Source organism: Schistocerca americana, chromosome 1, assembly GCF_021461395.2.
Source record: "Schistocerca americana isolate TAMUIC-IGC-003095 chromosome 1, iqSchAmer2.1, whole genome shotgun sequence".
Classification (NCBI taxonomy): Eukaryota; Metazoa; Arthropoda; class Insecta; order Orthoptera; family Acrididae; genus Schistocerca; species Schistocerca americana.
Genome location: NC_060119.1, coordinates 379,868,580 through 379,891,431, shown reverse-complemented (window position 1 = coordinate 379,891,431; position 22,852 = coordinate 379,868,580). Strand labels below are relative to the sequence as shown.

Sequence of the window (22,852 nt, the reverse complement as noted above, 5' to 3'; positions counted from 1 at the left end):
CCTTCTCAAAGGGATCCTCCTCCCCTCCCCCAAAACCATCCCTTGCAGACATTTCAGGAATTCCTCACATCCAGTGTTGCCTCCCAGTCCTTCTTGAAGAACATCCTGACAACCCCCAACATCACCCCAGCTGAATCCCGTGCCATTAAGGAGCTGAAAATAGACCACTCTATTGTCATCCTCCCGGCGGATAAAGGCTCCACAACTGTTGTACTTGACCGTGTCGAGTATGTGGCAGCTTCCATAGACTTACTCACTCCACCTGAGCCACGTACCCCTACCTTCTACCTATTACCCAAAATCCACAAAGAGAACCATCCTGGCCGTCCCATTGTAGCAGGCTTCAAAGCCCCAACCGAATGTATCTCAGCTCTGGTAGACCAGCACCTCCAACCTATCACCCACAGACTCCCATCCTACATCAAAGACACAAACCACTTCCTAGAACGCCTCAAATCCATTCCCACACCTCTCCCACCTGAAACCTTTCTTGTCACCATAGATGCTACATCCCTTTACACAAACATCCCACATACCCATGGTATCTCTGCCCTTGAGCACTACCTCTCCCAACGCCCACCCGAAGATCTTCCAAAAACCTCGTTCCTTATCACACTTACCAACTTCATCCTTACCCATAATTACTTCACTTTTGAAGGCCAGACCTACAAACAAATCAGGGGAACGGCCATGGGAATCAGGATGGCTCCGTCCTATGCCAACCTCTTCATGGGCCGCATGGAGGAGGCTTTCCTGAAGACTCAACATATATGGCTCTGAGCACTATGGGACTCAACAGCTGTGGTCATTAGTCCCCTAGAACTTAGAACTAGTTAAACCTAACTAACTGAAGGACATCACAAACATCCATGCCCGAGGCAGGATTCGAACCTGCGACCGTAGCGGTCTTGCGGTTCCAGACTGCAGCGCCTTTAACCGCACGGCCACTTCGGCCGGCGAAGACTCAACAGCTGCATCCCCTGGCCTGGTATAGGTTTATAGATGACATCTTTGTGGTCTGGACTCATGGTGAAGAAACACTCCTTAATTTCCTCCATAACCTCAACTCCTTTTCGAATCTGAATTTCACTTGGTCCTTCTCCAAACCCAAGCCACCTTCCTGGATGTTGACCTTCATCTTGATGAAGCTCACATCCACACCTCTGTCCATATCAAACCCACAAACAAACAACAGTACCTTCACTTTGATAGCTGCCATCCTTTCCACATCAAACGCTCCCTTCCCTACAGCCTAGGTATTCGTGGCAAACGTATCTGCTCCAGTGACGAATCCCTCAACAATTACACCAATAACCTTACCAGTGCTTTCCTCTCCTGCAACTATCCTGCAGACCTTGTCCACAAACAGATTTCCCGAGCAATACATTCCTCCCCGTCCAACAACAATGTTCCTACCCCCAGACCACACAGAAGCATCCCCCTTGTCACCCAATGTTATCCTGGCCTCGAAAACATCAACAAATTACTCCGCCAGGGATATGACTTTCTCAAGTCAACCCCTGAAATGAGATCATCCCTTGACAAAATTCTCCCCACACCACCCAGAGTTGCTTTTCGTCGCCCCCCTAACCTCCGTAACATCCTTGTTAAACCCTACAGTATTCCCAGACTACCTTCTCTACCCAGCGGTTCCTACCCCTGTAACCGACCCCGCTGCAAAACCTGCCCCATGCATCCCCCCACAACCACCTACTCCAGCCCCGCTACTGGTAAAACATACGCAATTCAAGGCAGGGCCACGTGTGAAACTACACACGTCATTTATCAACTGACATGCCTGCACTGCACAGCCTTTTACATCGGCATGACAACAACTAAACTGGCTGAGCGCATGAACGGACACAGACGAACTGTCCGCCTAGGAGATGCCCAATACCCAGTAGCGGAGCATGCCCTCCAGCATAATTCTAGGGACCTAGGAACCTGCTACACCGTATGTGCCATTTGGCTTCTCCCACCCAACACCAGTCCCTCTGAACTGCGGAGATGGGAACTTGCACTCCAACACATCCTTTCATCCTGCCATCCCCCTGGACTGAACCTACGTTAAACAACCTCACTCCCATTTACTCTTCAGTCTTATCCTCTTTCCCTTTCCTCTTTAGCCATTCACGCATCTTTTCATCCTACATAGTTGTGTTTATCTTTATACTATATACCTCATTACTTCTGTATGCATCCTCTTTGGTTTGAAGCTGGCACAGTACTTACAGTAGAATATCTTTGGCTTCCCTCTGACAACCATGCCTCCATCCTTGCTACCCTCCCTATCTTCCTTTCCCTGTTGCTTCATAACCTGGGTTGTGAGTAACTGAATCTCCTTTCCCTTCTTCCCTTTCTTTCCCCTCTCTCCTCCCCGATGAAGGAACATTTGTTCCGAAAGCTAGGAACGTAAATTTTCGGTTCTGTTTTATGTGTATGCTGTACTGAGCTGAGGTTAGTACTGGCCAGCCCCTCTATCTCTTTGTTAGTATTTGTTTCACATCTTTGAATGTGTAAATATGAAGACAATCTGAAATCATTCATAAATAATAATACATTATCTAGATCACAGCATAATTTCAGGACAAATTCTACATAGACAGGAATATGTGAATGTTTCAAACCAAATGAACCAGCTGTTTCAAGTAGTAATGAACCAGTGATAAGAAATTCAGAAAAAAAAAAATTCTTAAGCACATGGATGCAAGATAACCTAAAATGGGTTAACATGTTGAGTACTGGTATTTATTTGGTGATTCACTCACCTTTAAGCATTTACATGATACTCATTTCTCATGAGAGTAATGTTAATGGTAAGCTTAGAAGAGAGTGTCGTGTCTTCATAGCTCTGAAAACTTGCATCAAAATGGTTGTAGTAGTGGTAGCTGCTGTTATACACTACTGGCCATTAAAATTGCCACACCAAGAAGAAATGCAGATGATAAACGGGTATTCATTGGACAAATATATTATACTGGAACTGACATGTGATTACATTTTCACGCAATTTGGGTGCATTGATCCTGAGAAATCGGTACCCAGAATAACCACCTCTGACTGTAATAACGGCCTTGATACGCCTGGGCATTGAGTCAAACAGAGCTTGGATGGTGTTTACAGGTACAGCTGCCCATGCAGCTTCAACGCGATACCACAGTTCATCAAGAGTAGTGAGTGGCGTATTGTGACGAGCCAGTTTGTCAGCCACAATTTACGTGACGTTTTCAAATGGTGAGAGATCTGGAGAATGTGCTGGCCAGGACAGAAGTCGAACATTTACTGTATCCAGAAAGGCCCATACAGGACCTGCAACGTGCGGCCATGCATTATCCTGCTGAAATGTAGGGTTTCGCAGGGATTGAATGAAGGGTAGAGCCACGGGTCGTAACACATCTGAAATGTAACGTCAACTGTTCAAAGTGCTGTCAATGCGAACAAGAGGTGACCGAGACGTGTAACCAATAGCATCCCATACCATCACGCCGGGTGATACGCCAGTATGGCAATGACGAATACGCGCTTCCAATGTGCGTTCACCACGATGTCACCAAACACAGATGCGACCATCATGATGCTGTAAACAAAACCTGGATTCATCCAAAAAAATGATGTTTTGCCATTCGTGCACCCAGGTTCGTCATTGAGTACACCATCACAGGTGCTCCTGTCTGTGATGCAGGGTCAAGGGTAACCACACCCTTGGTCTCCGATCTGATAGTCCATGCTGCTGTAAACATCATCAAAATGTTCATGCAGATGGTTGTTGTCTTGCAAACGTCCCCATCTGTTGACTCAGGGATCGAGGCGTGGCTGCACTGTCTGTTACAGCCATACGGATAAGATGCCTGTCATCTCGACTGCTAGTGATACGAGGCTGTTGGGATCCAGCACGGCATTCCGTATTACCCTCCTGAACCCACTGATTCCATATTCTGCTAGCAGTCATTGGATCTCGACCAACGCGAGCAGCAATGTCGCGATACGATAAAGCGCAATTGCGATAGGCTACAATCTGACCTTTATCAGAGTCAGAAACGTGATGGTACACATTTATCCTCCTCACACGAGGCAACACAACAATGTTTCATCAGGCAACACTGGTCAATTGCTGTTTGTGTATGAGAAATCGGTTGGAAACTTTCCTCATGTCGGCACGTTGCAGGTGTCGCCACCGGCGCCAACATTGTGTGAATGCTCTGAAAACCTAATCATTTGCATATCACAGCATCTTCTTCCTGTCGTTTAAATTTCTCATCTGTAGCATGTTTTCTTTGTGGTGTAGCAATTTTAATGGCCAGTAGTGTAGTAGTGGTATTTTTATTCATCCATAGATCACTTTTACGAGGATATTGGACATGGAAACCCCTATAAATGCCCACCATGGGTGAGTTCACTTCCATCTAAATTATGGTGTAACATTGTGCAAAAGTCTTGTTGGTTAATTGTAAATAAAATCAGAAACAATGTAACAAAAACTAAAATTAATAATGTAGAATGAACTGTGAATAATAATGTCATTTCTGATCCCCTTCTAGTTAGCAGTATTTTTAATAACTACTTTATAGATACTGTTGAAAATTATGTTTGCATGAAACAAGATCCTCAGCACACATTTGACTCCACTAATGAACAGAACTGCAGTAATCTACCTGTAGTTTACACAGACGACATTCTGCAGCTTATTGATAGCCTCAGAATAAAAATTGGCAGGATTAGATGAAATTTCTCCATATCTAATGAAGAAATGCAAACGTGAACTAGTGAAACCATTAGTCCATTCAGTGCTTAATTTCTAAAATCTTAGGTGCTGGAATGCACCTCTTCAATCATATCAGCAGTGTAATGATCACACCTTTGGATGGTAAATTAGAGTTACATCACAAATAATACGCATACTCTATTTTAAATCTCTGGTGCTACTTTTCCAGTAAGTTCAAAAATATTAAAATTCTGGGAGGTGCCAGAATGCTGTTCCAGCATGTTCTGGCCAAAATTAAGCTCTGAGTACATCTAATAAATGGTCTTCTTCAATATGGTGTATTCCCTGACAAGTTAAAACTGGCTGTAGTCAAACCCTTACACAAAAATGGGGAAATAAGGCATGTTCAAAACTACAGATACAGCGTCCTGATCTCCACACTGGGCAAATTAACTGAAAAAAATAGTGTTAAAAGAAATCCTGGAACATTACAGTTGTGTTGACATATTAAGTGATTTCCAACATGGTATCAGAAGGGGTCAAAGTGCCATGTCAGCAGCAGTCCACTGTGTGTTGAAAAAAAGAAGAAAAGAAAAGAAAAGTGTCAAGCAGCAAGAGAATTCCTGGACCTCTCAAAAGCTTGCAACAGAGTACATTGTGTCACATTCTTATCAAAACTTTGGATGGGTGGCATCTCTGTAAAACATTTGCAATTGCTCAAAAAATATTTGAAAGGTAGACAGCAGTGTACAAAAATTATATGTGATAATGAAGGGAATACTGGAGAGAAGAGGAAGAAGACTGAGAAAAGTATATTTTGGTGTTACCCTGTAGCTCCATTTTTGGTCAATTTGTACTCATGTATCATGTAAATGATTTCACTAGCCCTCTAGATAATAAGCAGGTACGCCAATGACACATCTGGTGTCTGCTGTGGGGACAGTGAGCCCAGCCTAACTGAAGAGAGTCAGGACATTACTGAAAAGCAGGTGCTCATTTTGAAAGAGAGAACTTATAAGTAAACATAGAAAAAAAACATATATTAAGCTATGTGGTTCAGTTAAACAAAATATTGTGATTTGTAAGATTTTGTCAGGAACCTGTTCAGAATGTAAATTTTTGGGTTTGTGCCTAGATGAGCGAATTTCATGGAAGCAGCAAGTTGACCAAGCCTGCAAATAAAATAATGACCAATCTATGTGCATTAAGGAGATTATCACCATAACTTAATTCTTAAATCCTAAGGACTGTATATTTTGATTGTGTATCCTTTCTTGTCTTTCCTTATGGATTAGTACTGTGGGGTGGGATGTGCAACACTAGTATGAAAAGGATTTGCATACTGCAAAAGAGAGCCTTGAGGATCATAGCAAAAGTAAAACAAGAAACATCTTGCAAAAGCTTATTTGCTGGACACAATATTCTCACAGTTTATGCCATTCATATACTATAAAGCATTATGCTAGTGAAAGAAGACACTAAGATCATACCGTATATAACAACATGGAAATTCACAACCATGATAAAAGGCACAAAAAATACTGTCACATGGTTAACAGAAGGTTAACAGCAAAAAGTCTGTATGTCAAAGGATCTATTTTTCACAATTCCTTACCAAATGAATTTAAGATGTTGAAAGAAGATACTTTCAAAAAGCATTTCAAGCAGTAGCTTAACCAAAATTGCCAGTATGACTAGGATTTAACTTGAATAATAATGTAAGAAACAATTCTGTCATAGAAATAAGTATAGTACTGTAACTGTACCATATTGTAAATCTGTGCCGTAAGTAGTAGTTCTGGGCAACTTTCCCAAAATCTACTTCTTTTCCTTCACCCCTCTTCCTTCCCCATCAACCCTTCTGCCTGAAGAAAGAGCCACTGGCTCTGAAAGCATCCCAATTACAACCGTCTTTTATGTGTATGTTCTGCCGCCACTTGGTGAGTAGATTTTTTATCTACCCAATTAAATTATTTCGTCAATAATTGATTATTTTTGTATAAAAACAAAGATGAGGTGACTTACCGAACAAAAGCGCTGGCAGGTCGATAGACACACAAACAAACACAAACATACACACAAAATTCAAGCTTTCGCAACAAACTGTTGCCTCATCAGGAAAGAGGGAAGGAGAGGGGAAGACGAAAGGAAGTGGGTTTTAAGGGAGAGGGTAAGGAGTCATTCCAATCCCGGGAGCGGAAAGACTTACCTTAGGGGGAAAAAAGGACAGGTATGCTGTTATTAAAATGTAATTTGTAACTGTAAAAAAATTTATACTTTGTTGACAGTGCCAATGCATGTAAAGTTTGATGTTGTGAGCATAAAATAACTTGAAATAATTTCAGAATGCAGGAGAGGGTTTTAGAATCAAAAAAGTAAAATAAGGGAAGACTAAAATCAAGACAAAAATTTTGTTAAATTGTTTGCAATATCCACATCATATAATTGTGGTTCTTGCAAAACCATAAAAAAATTGTCAGAGGAAATGTCACAGAAATAATTTGTTACTTGTCATATTGAATCAGAGGTGATGATGATTGTAGCTCTTATTCATATATTATTATTGTTTGCTACAGAAATCCTGAGGTGATTTTTTTGGATTATTCCATATTCTTATGCAATTGTGAGGATTTTCTTAGTAAAAAATTTATTGTTACCACTCCGTTGAATAATATCCTTTATTTATTCATAACAACTCTTAGTAACATGCAGATCAAAGTCAGACTCAGTGATTACATGGTCCTCTGCCTGTGGCCCCAAGACTGATAAAACATCACAAAGATTGTCTGCTGCAGTTGCAGCCACAATCACTTTATAATTTGTTACAATCAAAAAAGTTTACTTCATTGTTAAGGCTTACAATATAATTAAAATTTCATAATCCAAATGATTTCACTACAAGATTTATGTTTAAATTTACTTGAAATATTAATATGATTACAACAATTTTTGTCAGCATTTTACTTTTTTGAGAAATTGCTAGACTTTTCACTGTTTATATTACTTTGGATTTTGATATTTGCCTATAAGAATTAGAACATTAATTAATATGAACATTCTTGCAATAGTTGTAACTTTTTTCATAATTAATGTCTTTTATGAAAATTACACGAGTAATGCAAAGAGGGAAACATTCCACATAGGAAAAATATATCTAAAAACAAAGATGATGTGACTTACCAAATGAAAGTGCTGGCAGGTCGACAGACACACAAACAAACAAAACATACACACAAAATTCAAGCTTTCGCAACAAACTGTTGCCTCATCAGGAAAGAGGGAAGGAGAGGGAAAGACGAAAGGATGTGGGTTTTAAGGGAGAGGGTAAGGAGTCATTCCAATCCCGGGAGCGGAAAGACTTACCTCAGGGGGAAAAAAGGACGGGTATACACTCGCACACACACACATATCCATCCACACATATACAGACACAAGCAGACATATTTGAAGACAAAGAGTTTGGGCAGAGATGTCAGTCGAGGCAGAAGTGCAGAGGCAAAGATGTTGCTGAATGACAGGTGAGGTATGAGTGGCGGCAACTTGAAATTAGCGGAGATTGAGGCCTGGTGGATAACGGGAAGAGAGGATATATTGAAGAGCAAGTTCCCATCTCCGGAGTTCGGATAGGTTGGTGTTAGTGGGAAGTATCCAGATAACCCGGACGGTGTAACACTGTGCCAAGATGTGCTGGCCGTACACCAATGCATGTTTAGCCACAGGGTGATCCTCATTACCAACAAACACTGTCTGCCTGTGTCCATTCATGCGAATGGACAGTTTGTTACTGGTCATTCCCACATAGAATGCATCACAGTGTAGGCAGGTCAGTTGGTAGATCATGTGGGTGCTCTCACACGTGGCTCTGCCTTTGATCGTGTACACCTTCCGGGTTACAGGACTGGAGTAGGTGGTGGTGGGAGGGTGCATGGGACAGGTTTTACATCGGGGGCGGTTACAAGGATAGGAGCCAGAGGGTAGGGAGAGTGGTTTGGGGATTTCATAGGGATGAACTAACAGGTTACGAAGGTTAGGTGGACGGCGGAAAGACACTCTTGGTGGAGTGGGGAGGATTTCATGAAGGATGGATCTCATTTCAGGGCAGATTTGGGGAGTCGTATCCCTGCTGGAGAGCCACATTCAGAGTCTGGTCCAGTCCTAGAAAGTATCCTGTCACAAGTGGGGCACTTTTGTGGTTCTTCTGTGGGGGATTCTGGGTTCGAGGGGATGAGGAAGTGGCTCTGGTTATTTGCTTCTGTACCAGGTCGGGAGGGTAGTTGCAAGATGCGAAAGCTGTTGTCAGGTTGTGGGTGTAATGGTTCAGGGATTCTGGACTGGAGCAGATTCGTTTGCCACGAAGACCTAGGCTGTAGGGAAGGGACCGTTTGATTTGGAATGGGTGTCAGCTGTCATAATGGAGGTACTGTTGCTTGTTCGTGGGTTTGATGTGGACGGACGTGTGAAGCTGGCCATTGGACAGGTGGAGGTCAACGTCAAGGAAAGTGGCATGGGATTTGGAGTAGGACCAGGTGAATCTGATGGAACCAAAGGAGTTGAGGTTGGAGAGGAAATTCTGGAGTTCTTCTTCACTGTGAGTCCAGGTCATGAAGATGTCATCAATAAATCTGTACCAAACTTTGGGTTGGCAGGCCTGGGTAACCAAGAAGGCTTCCTCTAAGCGACCCATGAACAGGTTGGCATATGAGGGGGCCATCCTGGTACCCATGGCTGTTCCCTTTAATTGTTGGTATGTCTGGCCTTCGAAAGTGAAGAAGTTGTGGGTCAGGATGAAGCTGGCTAAGGTGATGAGGAAAGAGGTTTTAGGTAGGGTGGCAGGTGATCGGCGTGAAAGGAAATGCCCCATCGCAGCGAGGCCCTGGACGTGCGGAATATTTGTGTATAAGGAAGTGGCATCAATGGTTACAAGGATGGTTTCCGGGGGTAACAGATTGGGTAAGGATTCCAGGTGTTCGAGAAAGTGGTTGGTGTCTTTGATGAAGGATGGGAGACTGCATGTAATGGGTTGAAGGTGTTGATCTACGTAGGCAGAGATACATTCTGTGGGGGCTTGGTAACCAGCTACAATGGGGCGGCCGGGATGATTGGGTTTGTGGATTTTAGGAAGAAGGTAGAAGGTAGGGGTGCGGGGTGTCGGTGGGGTCAGGAGGTTGTTGGAGTCAGGTGAAAGGTTTTGCAGGGGGCCTAAGGTTCTGAGGATTCCTTGAAGCTCCGCCTGGACATCGGGAATGGGGTTACCTTGGCAAACTTTGTATGTGGTGTTGTCTGAAAGCTGACGCAGTCCCTCAGCCACATACTCCCGACGATCAAGTACCTGATTTTGAGGAAGAGGAGGTGGGTCCCGCTGCGACGGAGGACGGAACTGTTCCAGGCAGGGTTCAATTTGGATGGTGTCTTGGGGAGTTGGATCATTAGGAGTAGGATTAGGATCATTTTTCTTTGTGGCAAAGTGATACTTCCAGCAGAGAGTACGAGTGTAGGACAGTAAATCTTTGACGAGGGCTGTTTGGTTGAATCTGGGAGTGGGGCTGAAGGTGAGGCCTTTGGATAGGACAGAGGTTTCGGTTTGGGAGAGAGGTTTGGAGGAAAGGTTAACTACTGAATTAGGGTGTTGTGGTTCCGGATTGTGTTGATTGGAATTTTGAGGTTTTGGAGGGAGTGGAGCTGGAAGTGGGAGATTGAGTAGATGGGAGAGACTGGGTTTGTGTGCAGTGAGAGGAGGTTGAGGTTTGCTGGAAAGGTTGTGAAGGGTGAGTGAGTTGCCTTTCCGGAGGTGGGAAACCAGGAGATTGGATAGCTTTTTGACGTGGAGGGTGGCATGCTATTCTAATTTACGGTTGGCCTGTAGGAGGATGCTCTGAACAGCCGGTGTGGATGTGGGAGAGGAAAGATTAAGGACTTTTATTAAGGATAGGAGTTGACGGGTGTGTTCATTGGCTGAGTTGATGTGTAGGTGAAGGATTAGGTGGGTGAGGGCAATGGATTGTTCATTTTGGAACTGGTATAGGGACTGGTGGAAAGAAGGGTTGCAGCCAGAGATGGGTAATGCCAAATGTCAGACCACATTCCCTACCCTCTGGCTCCTATCCTTGTAACCGCCCCCGGTGTAAATGTCAGACAAGCCTGAGAAAATAGAATATGGGAGCGTAATCTGGCTAGGGCGAAGGCATGTTTGCGGAGGGAATTTAAATAAAACTTAATGGGGTCGTTGTGGGGGTGTTGTGAGGGTGACATGGTATTAGAAGGTGGAAAGTGTAAAATGAGGCTGAAATGAAAATGAAAATAAAAATATATGGGGAGAGATAAAGGTGAACTGGAAAGTAACTGGAGATCTGGTGTGAAAAAAGGCGAGAAGGCGTTGGTTACAGCTGGGCTATGTTGGACTTGAGTTGGTAGACAACAATGTGCACAAAGGTTAGGTGGTTGTGTTGCCGCCAAAACACGTTAAAGGACGGAGAAATTCGGGAAAATTTTGAAAAAACTGCGTGTAATTTATTAAAAGGAGTGGTTTTGTGGTGGCAGATTATGAAAATGAGGCTAACAATTGTCTGACGAAGAAATAATGACGTTAAAACCTGTGGGAAGCGGATAAAAATTATCAGTGATGTGCGAAAAACGGAAATGGAAATAAAGCGAAAGTTATTAGAACTAGCCAAAATGGTTGTTTAAAGGTGAAAGGAACTGTTTGTGAACTAGAAATGGTGGATTTTATAGCGGCGGTAGTGTTGAAAGCGGCAAAAAAATTTTTCTGGTTATGGTTATGGTTTGGAAGTGGGTTACGTATTATTGAGTATATATAGGCAGGATAAAATTGTATAGCAGATTGTGGTAAAAAGGAGAAGGTGAATACAAAGTGAAACTACTGGCAAAAACAGAAAGAGAAAATAAGACGACAGAAAAGATTTCGAAATGCAACAGTGACAATAACATACGTAATTGTTGGGTTCAAATTATTGATATCAATATAATAGAGGGAAAAATTCCACGTGGGAAAAATATATCTAAAAACAAAGATGATGTGACTTACCGAACGAAAGTGCTGGCAGGTCGACAGACACACAAACACACACACTAAATTCAAGCTTTCGCAACAAACTGTTGCCTCATCCTGCCCTGAAATGAGATCCATCCTTCATGAAATCCTCCCCACTCCACCAAGAGTGTCTTTCCGCCGTCCACCTAACCTTCGTAACCTGTTAGTTCATCCCTATGAAATCCCCAAACCACATTCCCTACCCTCTGGCTCCTATCCTTGTAACCGCCCCCGGTGTAAAACCTGTCCCATGCACCCTCCCACCACCACCTACTCCAGTCCTGTAACCCGGAAGGTGTACACGATCAAAGGCAGAGCCACGTGTGAGAGCACCCACGTGATCTACCAACTGACCTGCCTACACTGTGACGCATTCTATGTGGGAATGACCAGTAACAAACTGTCCATTCGCATGAATGGACACAGGCAGACAGTGTTTGTTGGTAATGAGGATCACCCTGTGGCTAAACATGCCTTGGTGCACGGCCAGCACATCTTGGCACAGTGTTACACTGTCCGGGTTATCTGGATACTTCCCACCAACACCAACCTATCCGAACTCCGGAGATGGGAACTTGCTCTTCAATATATCCTCTCTTCCCGTTACCCACCAGGCCTCAATCTCCGCTAATTTCAAGTTGCCGCCACTCATACCTCACCTGTCATTCAACATCATCTTTGCCTCTTCACTTCCGCCTCGACTGACATCTCTGCCCAAACTCTTTGTCTTTAAATATGTCTGCTTGAGAGATGTCTGCTTGTGTCTGTATATGTGTAGATGGATATGTGTGAGTGTGCGAGTGTATACCCATCCTTTTTTCCCCCTAAGGTAAGTCTTTCCGCTCCCAGGATTGGAATGACTCCTTACCCTCTCCCTTAAAACCCACATCCTTTCGTCTTTCCCTCTCCTTCCTTCTTTCCTGATGAGGCAACAGTTTGTTGCGAAAGCTTGAATTTTGTGTGTCTATCGACCTGCCAGCGCTTTCGTTCGGTATATATATATATATATATGTATATATATATATATATATATATATATATATATACACACACACACACACACACACACATCTGTATGGCTACACTGTGTCAGCTGAATACACAAGAACAGAACTGCTGTTCTGCAGCTTGAGTGGGATGAGGATTTTTTTTGGGTGGAGGAGGCATGAGGAGGAAGAAGATGGGGAGCAGGAGGGAGAGTTGGCGAAGGAGAGGCTATCAGAGAGAGGCAGAATGAGTTGGGGATAGGAACGAAGAAGAAGGAGGCAATAGGAGTGTGTAATAGGAATGCAACACAGGCACTGGAACCAGTGTGTCCATGCAGAATATGGTGACAATGAGTTGATGAGCGCATTGGGAGGGAGAGACAGAGCAGAGGAAAGGGGTGCCTGTGGGGCGAGGGAGGGGAGTGGAGGGGAGGGGGGAGTTTGCAAGATGTGTGAAGTTTAGGTTCCGAAGCAGAGGTTGAGGTGGGTTGGGGACAGGAGACTAACAGAGATTGAGGCTAGGAGGATACAGGATCGAAGGATGTATTGCAAAGAAAACACATATCTATGTAATTATCAGAAGCTGGTATTGAGGGGTAGGATCCAAGTGGGACATGTTGGGAGCAGCCACTGAAGCTGAACATGTGCTCAGTAGCATGTTCTGCAACTGGTTGGTCAACTCTGCTCTTGGTTACAGTTTAGAGGTGGCCATTCATTTGGATGGACAGCCAGATGAAGATCATGCCCACACTAAATGCTGTGCAGGAATTGCAGTAAATCTGGTGTATGACATGCCTGCTTTCACAGGTGGCCCTGCCTCTGGTAGAATAGGATAAACTTGTGATGGGACTGGAAATGGAGGTGCTAGTTGGGTGTAATAGTCAGGCCTTGATAAGATTCACAGACTTCCAGCATGCTGGAGTAATTGCAGGGCAGCAAGATGTGTTAATTAATACAGCAGAAAACCAGCCAAAGTTGCAAATTTCTCTTTTATTTACTTTATGATTAGTTTTGGGTCTTACAGATATCTGTATGCTCTGTAACTGTCACTTTGCACTTTGTGATTAGCATGTATTTGTTATCTTGATATGGTTTTTATATTTCGGGAAATACCATTTTGAGTATCTGGATTATTGGTGAATGGGTCATGACTCAAAACTAGTCATGAAGTAAATAAAAGTGAAATTTACAATGCCAGCTGTTTTTGCATTATATTGGATAAGGTTCAGTTGTTCCAGTCTGGGGTGTTATTGGGTGATGAGGAGGGAGCTCCTTTGCAGTTAATTTTTGTGGTTAGTTGGAGAATTAGGGATATGATGATACGGTATGGTAAATGTAAATCTAGACGTTAACTTTCTAGCTACCCAAAATCCAAAACCCATTGTCTGGTTCAGGTTCACTGATGATGTCTTCATGATCTGGAATCAGAACCAAGAAACCCTCTCCTCATTCCTCCACAGCCTCAGCACCTTCCCTCCACTGCTTCAACTGGTGCTCCTCAGCCTGAAGGTATTACCAGGGTGTTCACAAACAGGAACTATCCCTCAAATCTACTCTATGGACAGATTTCCTGCATCATATCCTCACACACCTCTAAACCTCCAACTATCCCCATGAATTAACTACAAAGAAACAACACTTTTATCACCCATTAATCATCACAGATTGGAACAACTGAACTGTGTCCTTTGCCAGGTTTCAGCTATTTATCATTGTGCCCAGGAATGAGGAACATCGTCAGTGTGTGCTGCACAAACTGATTGGTGCCTTTACCTGTGTTGCTATCCTCTCCTGGCATCATTTGCCTCTCACTCACACCCTTCCACAGTCCTCTCTCTTGCTCCCTATCTCCTTTATCCTCTTGCCCATTCCATCGGACACGATCCCTCACACTGGTCGAGCTGCAGAACTGCTGTTCAGGCACACTGTATTCACTTGGCAAAGTTTAGCCATGATTACTCAATATCTCTACTATGTTGCTAGTTTTTACCTTTATTCCTTAAATTATTTACATTCCATCAAGACTTTCCCTTGCCTTTCATTAATGGCCAATTAAGTACATAGTTCTGCTCTTATTAATAATATCATGTTAATTATTTTTTTTTTTTTTTTTTTTTTTTACAGGAGAAATGATGCATGCACTGAATATATCAAAACCAAAAGTTGTATTTTGCTCAGAAGCAACAGTTCAGGCACTGGAAAATGTTGCAAAAGAACTAAGTTTTATAAAGCACATAGTAGTTTTTGGAAATATTGTTTGTCACAGATACATTCCATTCTCCACTCTTGTCAGAGACACATCTCTGTGTTTTAAGCCTGTTAAGGTAAATCCGAGAGAACAAGTGGCTTGTATACTTTGCTCAAGTGGAACCACTGGACTACCTAAGGGAGTTATGCTTACTCATTCCAACATCTTGCATTCAGTCAATCATTTAAGGTGAATATACATTACATGAATGACATACATTTGGCTAAAAAGTAGAGAACTTGAGTTTTTAATATTAACATATTTTTATTTTCTTAGTATGAAAACCATTTTTCAGAGATCCAAGATATGGTAATTTGACGTCAGAAATTACACACCTTGGATTGTTGCCATTTTTCCATGCATATGCCTTCATCTATCAGATAGGAAATTTTTGTGCTGGTTCAAAATGTGTAGTGATGCCAAAATTTGATGAGGTACTTTTTCTGAAGGCGATACAGGACCACAAGGTAAATTTGTGATTATTATAAGGTAGTTCTGTCTTAAATTCATAACAGTAAATATTGCTGAGGAAGCTTCAATGATCCCTTAGTTCCTACACTCACACAACAGTTTACTTATTCTTTAATGGCATTAATAAATATCAGGTTCAGAATGACAACTGCAGTACCAGATATGAGTATTTATCATGCAATCTTTGGAGAATGCTCTGTCATTCAGGACAGAAAACTGTGCTTTCCAAAAAAATTCTTTACTATGTTTCCAACAGTTATATTCTCCTAAACAAGTTTGTATGTACAGTATTAGGTACCTGTCAGATAAATGGATACATTCATTTCAAACATCATAGGCAAAAAATAAACACGAGACACTTGGAGATAAAATTACAAGTACCTTCTGAATATTTATCAAGAAAAGGCTCAGTCACCTATAGTGTCTCCAATGGGTCAGTACTAGGACCCACTGTTTTTCTTATTTATATCAGTGATCTGAACATTGATGCTGATTCACTCAAAATATGGCTCTGTTTAATAATAACCCTGTTTGATAATGACTTAACAATATTAAAGAATGGCATCATGAACCACTGAAAACTCTAGTAATGTTTATTCATTCTCAGACAACTAATTTCAGGAAAGCAACCATCATCAAGTTACAGATTAACACAATAATAAGTTTAAGAGAAGTTTCTTGGCCTCAAATATTTAATTTCTTCTAGTTGCAGCATCTGGTCCATATATGTGTCTATTACCTTATACATTTTGTATCAGTCTCTAAATACATGAATCAACAATCCACTGCAGCACTAAGCATCCTGTCTGGCCAAAGTCATACCACAAATTGGCTCTAGATCAAAGGTCTATTGTCAATCATGTTGTACACAGACTATTATACTATTTCCTAAATCAGTATCATACGTATAGCTTGGAAGCATACTTCCACACCAAGGATGTAGCCAGGATTTTGTCAAAAGAGGGGAGGGGGGGGGGGTCTGATTTGTACAAAATTTGCATCTGAGAGGCCATCATACAAGTAGGATTTGGTCTATAAAATTAAGCAAGAAAATCTTTTGTTGAAAAATGATAACATGTATTCTCCACAGTATTTCTCAATTTCTCAGAGCTTGTATATGTCCAAATGCACAATTAAATATTGCTTTATTTGGCCATATGATTTTGCCATTTGCACTACTGATAATAGAATTTTGAGCAATTTTTTTAAAGAAATGCAACCATCAGTGTTCAGGTGATATTTTTGTTGATCAGTATGATCTACAGGTAATGTGCAGATCCAAGAATATTATATTTTTATGCACTGACTTCAATTTAGTGTTATTTTTATTTAGTTTACTGCTCCACTGCCTTTTGAAATAATGAAATATTGCGACCCCAGTGTCCTGCCAGTCTCCAAATAACAACTCCAGTTCTAAAATTTAACTGCTATAGATTGGTAATTAGTCTATTATGGTAGTGCATGCATATTTTTAACTTCCTATATCAGTAGTGGACAAATCAAAATCAGCTTTCCTCATCATTCTTTTCACAAACTTATCTATGATTAGAAACTGTCGCAGCAGCACACAGCATGTAAACAATAAATGGCAGCACTTACATTAAATTTAATTGCTAGTAAGAATTGGATTGATTAACTAAACAAGAACTGAGCTCAAGCAAGGCTAATAATGTACAGTAGTTTGTATTGACTAAAGTAGGGGTGGGCAGTGAGTTTAAATCTAAAGAGATAGTCTTATTTACTATTGATAGTGTATATTCCATGCTCATATTATTGAAAATCATAATATCTGCCAATTTCACTGCATGCACCTGGGTCATGTGTAATTTCATTTAGGTGATATGGAGGGTCCAGACTCCCTGCCCCCACCCTCCCCCTTTTTGGCTTTGTCCTTGTCCACATTCATACAAGAATAGTGGGAACTCTCATCTGAATAATATTTCTGAAAGACCATGTTAATCAGTAGGATGAAAAAAAAATTGCTTTGGTTCTCAAAAAATCACTATCAGGGTAGGATATGAATATTCCATATATTTTAGTCATCTTTCCCATCATCAAAAAAGTAATGAAAGCTACATAACACATACTTTAATCCTATAAGAGCAGTGTTTAACCCTTTCATTAGGAGAAATAGGTATCTTATATAATGCTCTCTGGGCTTCATTGGGTTTTCAGTAAAACTCTGGCTGGAGGCTAGTAGCCTCATTAATAGTTTTCTTATAGGTAGCTGCTATCAAAAAATTTGAGACTGTCATAGTAGAACTTTTTAGATGCTTTTTATTACTACTTACTTTCTGATGAGTGGATAACACTTTCTGTTCTATGTGTAACAATACCTACAATTTGGGGACTATAAGTACCTCCCACCATTTCTGATGACTAATGCCACCAAAGCAGATAGACCGGTTGCATATTTATTATCTTGCTTGCATGCTCTTCAGACTCTATTCTGCTCTAAACAAGTTGCAATATAGTAATGCAGATGCAGAATGTGTATTTAACACACTTATTTGAGGGATGACGTGTGGAAACACTGTGTTTAACTTAAACTACAGTGCCTGACTACCAGCACGTGTTAAAATGTCCTTAATCACTGTATTGCAATGTCATGCTGAGTAAACTAAAATGCGGGACTGACATGTTTTCCAAACAAGAGAGTTTATTAATGAAGAAGAAGAAATGATATGCCCATAAAGATGGATATTCAGTTTTCCCATTCCAGGATCAATCGTGCAGAAATTTGTGATCTACCACTGTCATCATTTTATTTATTTACCAAACAGTTTGTAGTTGTTCATATTATTTAGTGCCTATGCATATAAATGTATGGTATTCACAGTACAAAGTACATTTGTGGCAACTTTTAAGGACTATTAAGTAAAACAACACTGGAAGTACTTGATTTGGTATGATTTACATGTTGTCTGTGTGTAATGACTCACAATAATTATTTGATACAGATTAATGTAATAATATGTGATGACACACTTTCCATATGCACAGGTGACAAGACTTACACTCGTACCCCCATTGCTTGTGTTCCTTGCTAAACATCCAATGGTTAGCCAATATGATCTGTCCTCTTTGACTGACATAAAATGTGGAGCTGCTCCTATAAGCAGAGAAATCCAGGAACAAGTGACAAAACGACTTGGAATAAATAATATCAGGCAGGGCTATGGCATGACAGAGACAACTCTGGCTTCACTGATGACACCAAGTGGAGAAAATAAATATGGATCATCTGGCATAGTTGTACCTTCAACTGAAGTGAAGGTGAGTATAATATAAAATTGTTCTTGTCTCTTTAAAACCCCTTGAATTCATAGATCACGTAATAATTATTCTGCTATTTTGAGCTCTAAGACCACTAATAAAATTTGAGACATGATTAAAGAATTAATAAGCTTTTGTTTGTAAGAAAGCTTTTATATTTTCTAATTATTAAAAAAATAATATGTAGTTCATTAGCTAAAGTAAAAGAACTTACATAGAGGAACTTTATTATCAAGAGTGCCTATATATCTGCCTCTATTAATAACGTTTAAACATCATTCTAGAAAAGCAAGGCTCAAATCCTTATCCAACAATCCAGAATTAAGGTTTCTTAGGCATTTAAAGTGAATGTATAAAGATTCCTGTAAAAAGGCCCCATTCTTGTCCAGTCTAAGCTTGTGCTCCATCTCTTATGACTGTGTCATTATTGCAACATTAAACCCTAATTGTCCTCCCTTTGTAATAGTAATTACAGTATTACATCTCAGATTCTCTTAGTATAAGTGTATATCTGGTAAAATAATAATGGAAATCTCTGGGTGGAACAATATGCAAAATAAATGAAAGGCAACCACTCACCTTTAGCAGACTGCTATGTGGCATGTAGACTTTCATAGCAGAACACACTATTAACTAGATTTCAAGCTCTGGTTCTTCTACTGGCAGAAAGTACATACATTCACACACACAACCACACAAACATGCACACCCACACTACCATGGCTGTTGCCACACTAATTTTACAGAGCAATTGTCTGGGATGATGGATGTGGTGGGGTGATAGCAAAGGATGTACAAAGCAGTGAGGGAGGGGGTAGTGGGATAGTGAGGGATGGAGAGGGAAAGACAGATGACTTAGCAGCTTCAGAACAACATGAAAGATCTCCTCTGACAGCTGTGAACATGCTAACCAGTCACTGATCAGTACTTCTCTGATTACTCATTATCACCTTAGGCTTGAAAAGCTCAACCACATCCTTCGCCAATGCTTTGATCACCTCTTAACATGTCCTAGGATGACTGATGTCATACTCTAATATCCTACCAACTTCACCCAAAGAAATGTTCCACTACCCACCCAACCTATAGAATATCCTTGTCAAACCCACTCCAACTTTGCTCTCAGTCCCGCACTCAACAGGTCATTCCATTATGGATGACCCAGGTGCAAGACCTGTCCCATACACCCACTCACTACTGCAGCCCAGTCACAGAATTTTTCCTACCAGTAAAAGGCAGGGCCACATGTGAAAGCAGCCATGTTATATATCAGCTGTGCTGCAGTTACTGTGCTGCATTCTGTATGCACATGACAGATAATCAATCGTTTACCCACATGAATGACCATCACCAAACTGTGGCAAACCACAAACTTGACCAAAAAGTTGCTGAACATGCTGTGCACCACAACATAAATGACTTTAGCAGCTGCTTCACTGCATGTACCATTTGTGTACTCACTTCCAGCACAAGTTTCTCGGAAATATGCTGGTGGGAATTGTATCTCTATGTATTGCGAATACATAGAAAGAAGGATCATTTATTGTATGATTATATGATAGCGGAACAAACACTGATAGCAGTGGGAGTGGGTGTGCGGAACGATTTGAAGTGGAATGATCATATAAAATTAATTGTTGGTAAGGCGGGTACCAGGTTGAGATTCATTGGGAGAGTCCTTAGAAAATGTAGTCCATCAACGAAGGAGGTGGCTTACAAAACACTCATTCGACCTATACTTGAGTATTGCTCATCAGTGTGGGATCAGTAACAGATCGGGTTGACGGAGGAGATAGAGAAGATCCAAAGAAGAGCGGCGCGTTTCATCACAGGGTTATTTGGTAACTGTGATAGCGTTACGGAGATGTTTAGCAAACTCAAGTGGCAGACTCTGCAAGAGAGGCACTCTGCATCGCGGTGTAGCTTGCTCACCAGGTTTCGAGAGGGTGCGTTTCTGGATGAGGTATCGAATATATTGCTTCCTCCTACTTATACCTCCTGAGGAGATCACGAATGTAAAATTAGATAGATTCGAGCGTGCATGGAGGCTTTCCGGCAGTTGTTCTTCCCGCGAACCATACGCTACTGGAACAGAAAAGGGAGGTAATGACAGTGGCACGTAAAGTGCCCTCCACCACACACCGTTGGGTGGCTTGCGGAGTATAAATGTAGATGTAGATATAGATATCCTGCATCCTCACAATCCCCCTGGCCTAAATTCTGCTAACCTGTTTCTGACTGCTTCATCTTAACTTTTTTCTTCTGTCATTGCCCCACCAAGCCTTCCCCTCCAAATCATGTATTGTCTTCTCCCACCACTCTTCCTCTCCACATGTGAGCACACCCCCCCCCTCCCCTCCCCCTCTCCCAGTCCCCTTTCTGTCTTTCCCCCCTGTTCTCTTCCCTCTCAGTCTCCCTCTCCATCCCTACCTTCCTGTTCACATCCTTCCCTCCATCCCTCTCTCTTTATATATTCTATATATATCTCTTATGTGCTCTACCTCCTCAGAATATCTTTTGTGCTGCTATGCAACCACTGAGCATCTATCTTCCCTGTTCTACCTCACATTATCCTATTATCCCCTCCTTCCTCATTTATCCTTCCCTATGTTCTCCCCACTTCCATAGCCCAGGCAACTGCTTTCTAATAATCAGTGTTACCAAGATAGAGTGTGTTTGGGTATCTGTGTGGTTGTGTTTGTGAGTTTTTGTACTTTCTACCAGTAGAAGAGCCAGAGCAGGTAAGCTAGTTAATGCTGTGTTCTGTTAAATGCTGTAATCTCCCCTTCCCTCATATCACCAGTTGATTTTCACTCTTCATTACTGACTCGTTTCATAAGCTTAGAGAGGAGTAAGATGCTCAAATAACTTTTTTACTTATCTTATTTTCTCGTAGTTGGCTCCAATTCATCACATCTAGGGGTTAATTCTTGAGGCTGAAATTCTTGTCTTTGTAGGCTCCAGATGACATTGTAACTATTAAGTAAGCCTGCTGCATAATTTATATTTTTCTACTATTTTTTATTCTATCACATTTTTCTACATCACACTGTCTTTACAATTTCCAGTTCCATGAAACCAAAAATTAATTTGTTATTGCCAAACATAAAAGCATTTCTGATTCCATCATTCTGCAGTACTAACAATATTCCAAAGTGTTTACAAAACAAAAGGAGTTCACAAACTTTCTTGACAAAAGAAGAATCTTCACCAAGTTATACCATTATTTTATAAATGAATCCAGAAATAAATTTAATAATTAGCATTAGATTGTGCAATTAATAATATGAATTTTAAGTGTGCCAAGTATTTTGTAACTTCAAATGTTTCTAAAAGAAAAGTAATTTTTGTTGTGACAGTGCCACGACATTCAAAAGTGCCGCTACGTTAGTACGCGAACACGGCGATAGAGGCGCTCCGCAGCTCGGCCGAGCGCGGGAGCGCCACCTGGTTATGAACGGCGCCGGCCGCATGTCACGGCCCGGCAGTCGAGTGACAGATACGGAGTTAGTAACATGTAACCCGCGAGTGTTTCTACTTTTGTATCTCCACGCACTTTATTAGTGATTAAAGGTTATAACACTTTTTGGCGACGAGGATGGGATATTTTTTTTTCCCCTGCGTTGTGGACTTGTGTGTTCGTGTCAGGGCAGACATGGAACAGCTTATGCAAGCGCTTATTGAACAACAAACGCAGCTGACGGCTGCTATTCAGGCGCAACAAACACAGCTGACGGCTGCTATTCAGGCGTTGTCGACGTCGCTTACTCATCGTCTGTCTTCCTCTTCTCCGCCTCCGTTTCCTCCTTATGACGAGGCCGCTGAAGACTGGGAGGATTATGAGAAGCGTTTGCGGCAACACTTCTTGGCTTTCGGTGTTGTCGACGCTCCTATGTGTAAGTCGTTATTTCTATCTTGGATTTCCCCACGGATCTATCAGCTGTTATCTCAGTTAGCCCCTCTGCGGGAACCTGCCTCTCTGTCCTTCCAAGAAATGTGTGACTTATTGTCTAACTATTACCGAAAAAACACCCATGTCGTTGCCGCCCGCGTGGCTTTCTACCGGTGTCGTAAACAGCCCCATCAATCTTACCGGGCTTGGGCGGCGGAACTACACGGTC

At 41.6% G+C, this 22,852-nt stretch overlaps 1 protein-coding gene across 4 annotated transcripts in view; it reads left to right on the top strand.

The window, feature by feature from the left end:
- LOC124601097 (luciferin 4-monooxygenase) overlaps window positions 1-22,852 on the top strand; it is a 263,691-nt gene that overhangs the window by 183,628 nt on the left and 57,211 nt on the right. For all 4 annotated transcript variants that reach the window (XM_047136216.1, XM_047136218.1, XM_047136217.1 and 1 more), the window contains 3 exons: window positions 14,861-15,173; window positions 15,280-15,451; window positions 18,459-18,731. In XM_047136216.1, the coding sequence (XP_046992172.1) occupies window positions 14,861-15,173; window positions 15,280-15,451; window positions 18,459-18,731 (758 nt within the window). The remainder of the gene's footprint in view (window positions 1-14,860; window positions 15,174-15,279; window positions 15,452-18,458; window positions 18,732-22,852) is intronic.